Here is an 8,361-nt window from a genome sequence, read left to right on the forward strand (position 1 = left end):
CTTTTTTTTTTTCAGGGTGAACAAGGACTCCCTGGTGCCTCCGGTCAGGATGGCCCTCCTGGACCTCTTGTAAGACACAAACTAAAATTCTTCTTAATAGACAGACTTACAGCGTAGATGTAAAATATACAGTACAGCAGGAATGTGCCTGTCGGTTGTTTTGTAGGCGTTATATGGCCTAGTATTGTTTCCAGCAGTTGTTTCAGTAGCTCTGCAGGATAGATGCAGACTAGTCACTTGGAAGAGAGCGGCGCTCTTTGCCGGCTGTCACTGTAAAATAATATGAATTTATATTTGTGCGATTCATGCTTGACAAACTGATTCTGTCCCTCCGCAGGGACCCCCTGGACTTCCTGGTATGAAAGGTGACTCTGGATTCAAGGGAGAAAAGGCAAGACATTATTATGATGCTAATCTCAAATTGCTTTACTGTGTATTTCTCATATCTCCTTATGCGCCTTATCTAAGGCTTCCAAAGTAAGCAAACATCTAGGCCTGTTGCCTCTATCTCATTGTTCGCGATGATGAAAGACTCTGCTCCGCGAGGAGCTTTCACACACTGATTTAATGCCCTGAATGAATATGTATGACTCCAATGATATCGTTTTTGTAATGGTCATTGGTTTTAATCCCAGCATGCGGCAGTCAGAAGCAGATGGTCATAACTCTGCTCAACAGCAGGTGTGGAGACAGACCTCCATTGCTAAATATGACGACCACAACGAACACACAATTATTTACTGGCAGAAATAGGACAGAACCCGGGTTGTCTGTCCCGGCGTTGGGTATAAACATGCAGGGGAGTAAGCATATTTATTTTAATTTTGTTTCAAAGGACAGCCTTTATTTTCTGCAGGTGATGAACGGACAAAGATCCAACTTTTGTGGATATGGAAATTAATTCTTGTCAAATAGATAATTAGTATAAATACTGTTTTGTAGTCTGAATTCATTTCACTGCTAATTTTGTTTCACTTTTCGTTCTTTATTTTCCTCTCTTCCAACCCCAGGGTCACCCAGGTTTAATCGGTCTGATCGGACCCCCCGGTGAGCCTGGAGAGAAGGGAGACCGAGGTCTTCCTGGACCTCAGGGTACTGGAGGTGGCAAGGGCGACGCTGTAAGTCAACCTCCAAAGCAATGAATGAATTTGAATATATTGATGAATGTGCACCAATACATATATAAAAGCTTTCAGAAGGGCTAGCATTAAGAGCATGTAATGGTCACATGAAACCCTCATTGTATTACAAATAATTTTAAGTTGAATTTACAATTTAAATAAAAGTTCAGACAATAGTTTGTCCCAAATTATTGGAAGAGCTTTATCTTTTGTAATCCAATTTAAAAAAAAAAAAAAAGATTTTATATGGAGCGTAAAATGAAGTTGTTCTAACTGTGAAACATTTTGGACAAACACAGCCATCAAATATCATCGTATACCTTAAATAGGATTGCCATTAACATCACCTGTCGTCTGTTCTCAGGGTCTCGGTGGTCCCCAAGGTCCTCTCGGCCCTCCTGGTCCCCCTGGTATTCCTGTAAGTGCAAATTTTAGCCAGCCTAACTTAGAATTGTTCACTTTTTTTGTTTTTTAACATCGTGGCTGTTGTTCATCATCCTGTATGTGCTTGTCAACAGGGCGCTCAGGGACAGAAGGGATCCAAGGGATCAACTGTAAGTCATGTTTCCATCTTTCACAGTGTGTTCGTGGATCTTGCTAAGAACGGATTTCCTCGTAATCATGTCAGCAACTCTTGGTTTTTGTTTTGTTTTGTTCTCAGGGTTCAGCTGGTCAGAAGGGAGACCCTGGAATGATTGGACCTCCTGGACCTCCTGTAAGTCCCCTATTTACTCTCTTTTTCAACTTGATAGGTATCGCAGGGATGGATCGAAATGGGCAACAGTAACTTCATTATCTCACAGTCAAACTGTGTACTCGTCAGTGCTAGAATGATTAGTAAATCATGAAAAAGTACTTTCAATTTTTCAAGGAACAATATTTGCTGGTTAAGGTCCGTGAAAATTTGCACCTTTCTGTTTTATCACTGTAAATGATGAAACTGTAGACTGTCGCTCAGACAGAATAACCCAACCAAAGCAGTCCCCTTGGAGAGTTTTTGATGACTGCCAACTGGCCACTAATTTTATGATATCTGAATAGATACTTAATGAAAATAGTAGTTCTTTTTAGTTCTTCAGGATTTCGTTTGATAAACACAGAAAAATCAGTTCGACTTCTTACCTTCATGTGTCAGGGTCCACCTGGTGACGTCATCCAGCCACTGCCGATCCAGCAGTCCGCCAGGAAGACCAGACGGCAGGCTGAGATGCAGGGAGATGAGGCGCTGGCCGACTACGGCGTTGACGGCCTGGGCATGGAGGGAATGGAGGATGTCTTTGGATCCCTCAACAATCTCAAACAAGACATTGAGCGCATGAAGTTCCCCTTGGGCACCCAAGACAATCCCGCCAGGACCTGCAACGACCTGCGCCTCAGCCAGCCTGACTTCCCAGATGGTAAGACTGAGAGATAACAGGGACGACAGATTTCTATCTGTCCAACTGAAAAAAAAAAAAAAAATCCAGAAAGAAAGAGTAGCTGGAAAAAATTTTCCTTTACTCATCTGAGTCACCGTTATTTCGAATGAGCTCACAGCAATTAAACTTTGAAAGCGACAGCAAATCATTTTGCAAATGCGTTCTTGTACCTCCCAAACTAGACACAAGCTGCTCTGTCAAGATATTCACTTCATCATAATGTAAGACCAAGAAAAGAAGCCAATTCTTTCATTTTCCATCAAATGTTTGCTTATATAATGATGAATCAAATTTCAAAACCATTGTATTAATTGCAGTCCAATCCACTAATGGATTTGAAAAGTTCTTAACAGCTATAAGCCAAAGCTACAGCCTCGATAGGAATAAATAACACTCTTAACTTCCCTGTTGACGTCCTCCCAAGTAACAACCCCAACAATCTTACCAGAGACGATGTGAACGCTAAATAACTGCAGCAGTCTGAACTCTCTGGAAGGCCGGAGCTGTGCCTCGTGCCGCCGCCTTGTTTGTGTCTTAAACTGTGTTTCTCTCTCAGGTGAATACTGGATTGATCCAAATCAGGGCTGCATAGGAGACTCCATCAAAGTGTTCTGTAATTTCACCGCAGGAGGAGAAACGTGCATCAATCCAGATAAGAAATCCACAGGAGTAAGTCCTAGACACCGCTAACATCTGATTATTACAACACCAGCCTTGTCAAATGGGGTTTTGTGGTAAAGGCAATTAAAAGAGACATGAATGTGGCAGTTTTTTAATTTGCCAGTTTGAGAAAATTAGAAAAAGGATTCCTTCTTTTTGAATTGCCGTCAGCACTGTTCAGAGTGCTGTACAGCAGTTGTCATAAACTCACTGAATTATGTATTTTTATTTTTATTTTTTGCGATCATTTTTGCAGGTTAGAATATCCAACTGGCCCAAGGAGTCTCCAGGTTCATGGTTCAGTGAATTCAAACGTGGCAAAATCGTGAGTCATCCCTGACAACTTTTTCTTTTCCATTTCCTCCCAGTCGACACTCACATCCATTTCAGAAAGTGTTCTATTTTGCAGCTTTATCACTTTGTCTCATTACTAGTAACTCTTTCCCACCAATCTGTCTTCTCGTACATCTTATCCGTTTCATCGCTTCTATTCTTAATTTCCTTTCACTCCGACCTTCCATGCAACCATACCTCTCTGCATCCTTTTGATTGCTTATAACCCTTCTTTCTTTTAACGCTTGTTTGTATCGTTTCCTCTTCTGTCTTTTCATCATCTAGTTGAACTACGTCGACGTGGCAGAAAACACCATCAACACAGTGCAGATGACCTTCCTGAAGCTGCTGAGCTCCTCAGCACGGCAGAACTTCACTTATATATGCCATCAGTCTGTGGCCTGGTACGATGCCAAGGCTGACAACTATGACAAGGCTCTGCGCTTCCTGGGCTCCAATGATGAGGAGATGTCTTACGACAATAATCCCTTCATCAAGCCGCTGACGGATGGCTGCTCGGTAAATATTCATTTTCTAACTTTCACTTGGCAATTAAACTTTTTGCTATAACCCGTGAAATCCCAGTAATCCTAACAAATGTGTAAACTCTTCTCAAAAAAATGTTGTACAGTAATGTTTACACAGACACAAACCTGAAGAAATGAAGGGATCAAAAGAAGTAGAATCTGATTTTTAGCGTTTGCAGGTTGTTATTAACCGTTATTTAACGGTTTGTCATTGGTGTGGAAACTAGAGCTCAAATGATGAGATGATTAACTGGTTGGTCGATCAACAGAAAATTAATCTGCAACTTCTCCACCCTCTGGAATGGTAATATTGGCTTTAGCGCTTAGTCACTTTGTATTGTGAAATTAAAAATCTTTCATTTTGATTTTTTTTTTTTTTTTTTTTTTTTTTTTGGGAATTAATCTAGAAAATAATATGCAAATTAGGAAAATGTGAAATTGTATGTTATTCTTTTTCTTACAATGAAACAACAGCTGTAGAAAGAATTTCTTAAATTAAATCTCGACAGTATGCTCACGCTTTGCCTGAAATGTGACCACAAAAACGAACAAATGAATACTAATCAACTAAATACAGCAGGACACGAAACACTACACTGAGTATGTAATTTCTTGGATTCATGGATGATACTACTCTTTTTTACTTATAAAATATTAAATCCACGCTGAAGAATTATTTTCCAGTCCTTAAAGAACATGTTCCAGTAAAAGCCTGTCCTCTCATTTGTCCTCTGTGCCTGTAGCTGAAGCAGGGCTATTCGAAGACCGTGATGGAGATCAACACTCCCCGCATCGACCAGTTGCCCATCATTGACGTCATGCTGAATGACTTTGGGGAATCCAACCAGAGGTTTGGCTTCGAGGTCGGCCCCGTCTGTTTCCTCGGCTAGACACGCCCCTACTCCCCGCTGAAGGACAGGGTCAGAGGGTACATATTAACACCCACACGCTGAGATCCGACAACCTTTACCTTCTCTCCCTGCCAAGCAAAAAAACCCTGTGTTTTTCTTTTGTTGCCGAGAAGATTCCACTCAAGCCCGTAGGAGAAGGAGAAGAAGAAGAAGAAGAAGAAGAGTGCCCCCAGGCCCTGTCATGAAAGCGCCAACCAGGGGAATCTACTCCTCGCCCTTGTAGGGCCAGAATCACATGACTTTAACGTAGTAAATGGGAGTGACATCAGGAAAAGGACATTTGATGCCGTGGCGGACAGTGGCGCACTTTCAGCAACAGAGAGAGGATCCACTCACCCCGAGCCCCACCCTCCCTCGTCCTCCCCCTCCCCTCCACGCCTCCCTCTCTGGATGCTCCAGGTGCTGCTCTGAATACAACCACAGAGGTGCTTTTGTGCAGAATCACAAAACACTCAAGGTGCTAAAAAAAAGTGCTTTTTGATAAAACTGTAATTATTATTATTATTTTGTACAATATTGTTCCTTTACGAATCCACTCCAAAAACTTGCATGTGACCCCAGCTCTTAAAGTTTAAGTCAATATTTGGTTAACTATATTACAAATAAATCCTATAAATATATTTGATGTTTCCCAAGAGCAATTTTGAAGAGAGATATTATGTCTTGTGAAAACATTCATGACATAATTTGACAAAAGCTCCAATTTGTAAGTATAAATTAATCATTTTGTAAATAATACACCTTTCATTATTTGACTTTCATGAGAATAAACTAAACTGGAATGTGACACTTAAACTCAAAAAGCATTTTGTCTTTTCTTCATAACATACCCATTTATTAGGAAATGAAGCCATAATAATAAGATGAGATAATAATATAAATATTGTAAGAAAGGGCTTTTTCCTCCAGACAGACTTTATTCACCCAGATGTTATACCTCATTTTTGTTTTCTTTTTTTTTTAGTTCGTTTAATTTGTTTTTAATGTGGACATATTTGGCTCCTCAACCATGTTAATATGATAACACAATCAAGTCTGAACATTGCTTGCGGTGGCTAACAAAGGGCAAAGATATTTTTTGTGTAGTTTAATTCATCCAGTTGATTTTCTTCTTTGTAACAATGAACAAAATGTTTTCATGTGCCTTGAATCAAAAATATTAAAACTGGATTCTGAAAAGTGTTGGGTTGAACGTCTGTATTGTTGGCTGAGTGCTAAAAAAAAAAGGTTATTGCTCTTTTTTTTTTTTTTTTGTGATTCTGCGCTGCCTTATACATATTACCTTCCTTCGGCATGATAATTTAAGATTAAGAGGATTAGTGGTTTCAAGTGTTTGGGCTCATGTGACTGAATCTGCTGAGCCCAGACGCTGTGATCTCCTCCAGTTTCTTTCTCTGACTCAGATTTGACTTTGATCAGGATCTGTCTGCCATTTCCACCTCCTCAGCTTACAGCTATGATAGCCTAGACTTCAGAGCCGCTTACGAACCTGTGTAATTACAGTATGTTTACATCCTATGTATACCTGAAATAAATGTTTGGTGCTTTGCCAAATGCACATTGCAATGGTTTGCATTCACTTACAGATTATCCTTTATAGTGAGGGAATGAGATTAATACAATTGATGGATTAAGCCAAAGGAAGGGTTTGTTTTTTGTTTTTTTTTTACACCATCTATGTATTTTGAACTATTGAGCCAACACGGCATGACAACAACACTCCTTAGGATTCCTAATTGCACCACCAACTCCAGTCAAGCCACATGTCAAACAGACTCCACAGTTGCAGCCCTGCCTCAAAAAATGCCATTATTGAAGGCCAATTAGCCAGCGTTGGTGATACTCTGCTCAGCCTTTTGAGTGGCTGCAGTCAACTATCTGCGCCACCTGTGAGAGTAAGCAACCCCATCAATAATAAATTCCAATTAAAAAACAAAACCTCAACACAAATTGTCACTTTTCTGTGGACTACCACTGAATCGGTTCATTTTATGATGTTTTCATGAGATTCATTCACATATTCATACTGTTTGAAAAAAAGAGAATTTACAACCATAATACACACAATAGCAGCTCACACTGGTTTTGTCTATTCTACAGAGTCCCCAGAAATGATTATCATTCCTTATCCTTTGAGTTTCTTGCTCTAGCTGTGGCAAGTATGAAAGAACAGATAAATGCGCACCAGTAAAGCACACAACGCATCATGTTTTGCGAAACAGATGTGACAGAATGGTCGCAATATGAATTTTCCTCGTATCAAAAAGTGGCAGGTTTCTTGTGCATGTTTTCTGATAGAAATGCTGAAAGCCTCACGTGGTGAATGTACAGTTCAAGGATTAGATCACAATGAAGAAGAATCTAATAAATAAATGTTTGTACTTAGAAGGAATTCTTTTTATATATATATGTGCCAATTAATTTCCCAGCTGCAGACAAAATTGGCTTCAAGCACTTAATTTCTGACACATCTATGACAACAACGGCAGAACTCTGGCAGCACAATAATCCCTCTGTGTCCACATATTTCCTAAATGTTTCCAACAACTGTGTGTCAGTCGACACTTCTCCACGTCACACCCGACTGAATAAAACATGTAATGACAGACTGGATAATAAACCACACTGTCGAAAAACCAACAACATATTGTTAAATATTTATATAGCCTGTAATGCCATGTTGTCAGAGAGTCATCAACGTACAGCATGTTAAAATTGTTGTCGTGACATTTCATGTAGTGCCACCACCGTTCCTTTTACATTATTCAGACAACAGACAAACAACTCGACACCTTAAATGAAGTTTCTGTTTTAAATTTGAGATCTATGAGTAAAAAAACAAAACAAGAAAGACAGCAGTGTTTGCAACATGCACATTAGCCAACCTTAAACTCATCACGTTCATCTGCCAGATTTCAGCAACGCTTAACTGAAAAAAAAAAATAAAAAAAAAATGTGTTGACTCTCGTGAGGTCTGTTGAGGTTTTGCCGTCAAAATCTAGAACTGTTTTCATTCTGCTCCATGAACCAGTACATCTGTTAGTGCAGTCTCTGTGCACTCCTTAAACCTGCATGCTGGCATGCATGAATCCTGTTCAGTCAGGGAAAGCACATATGGTGATGAGTATTCACAACGTCTGTGCCCCTCACAATTTTTGCTTGGGCCGATGGCCACTTTGGATGGTCATCATTTTCTTTTTCTTTTTTTTTTTTTTGCCTCCTCATTTTGAAATTAATATGGGGCCACCTGTCTGAAGGCAGAGCAACATGGTTCACTGTTCGCTGAAACTGCTTGCCGAATCCAAACAAGGAAAGGCAACGCAAGCTGGAGTTGAGTGAGAGTATGCTGCTGGGGTAAGAGGCTGCTCGCTAACGCTGAAGCTATCCACTC

At 40.1% G+C, this 8,361-nt stretch overlaps 1 protein-coding gene across 2 annotated transcripts in view; it reads left to right on the forward strand.

Annotated features, from left to right (window-relative positions):
* col11a1b (collagen, type XI, alpha 1b) overlaps positions 1–6,533 on the forward strand; it is a 77,241-nt gene extending 70,708 nt beyond the window's left edge. The window contains exons 57-68 of one of the 2 annotated variants that reach the window (XM_029524474.1): positions 16–69; positions 338–391; positions 1,011–1,118; positions 1,486–1,539; positions 1,640–1,675; positions 1,783–1,836; positions 2,257–2,518; positions 3,096–3,208; positions 3,456–3,524; positions 3,818–4,051; positions 4,803–4,987; positions 5,084–6,533. In XM_029524474.1, the coding sequence (XP_029380334.1) occupies positions 16–69; positions 338–391; positions 1,011–1,118; positions 1,486–1,539; positions 1,640–1,675; positions 1,783–1,836; positions 2,257–2,518; positions 3,096–3,208; positions 3,456–3,524; positions 3,818–4,051; positions 4,803–4,949 (1,185 nt within the window). In that variant the 3' untranslated portion in view covers positions 4,950–4,987; positions 5,084–6,533. Of the gene's footprint in view, positions 1–15; positions 70–337; positions 392–1,010; positions 1,119–1,485; positions 1,540–1,639; positions 1,676–1,782; positions 1,837–2,256; positions 2,519–3,095; positions 3,209–3,455; positions 3,525–3,817; positions 4,052–4,802 lie in introns of both variants that reach the window. The other variant, XM_029524473.1, reaches the window with a different exon arrangement.
* The last annotated feature ends 1,828 nt before the right edge of the window (positions 6,534–8,361 follow it).

The sequence above is a fragment of the Echeneis naucrates genome, chromosome 17, assembly GCF_900963305.1.
Source record: "Echeneis naucrates chromosome 17, fEcheNa1.1, whole genome shotgun sequence".
NCBI lineage: Eukaryota > Metazoa > Chordata > Actinopteri > Carangiformes > Echeneidae > Echeneis > Echeneis naucrates.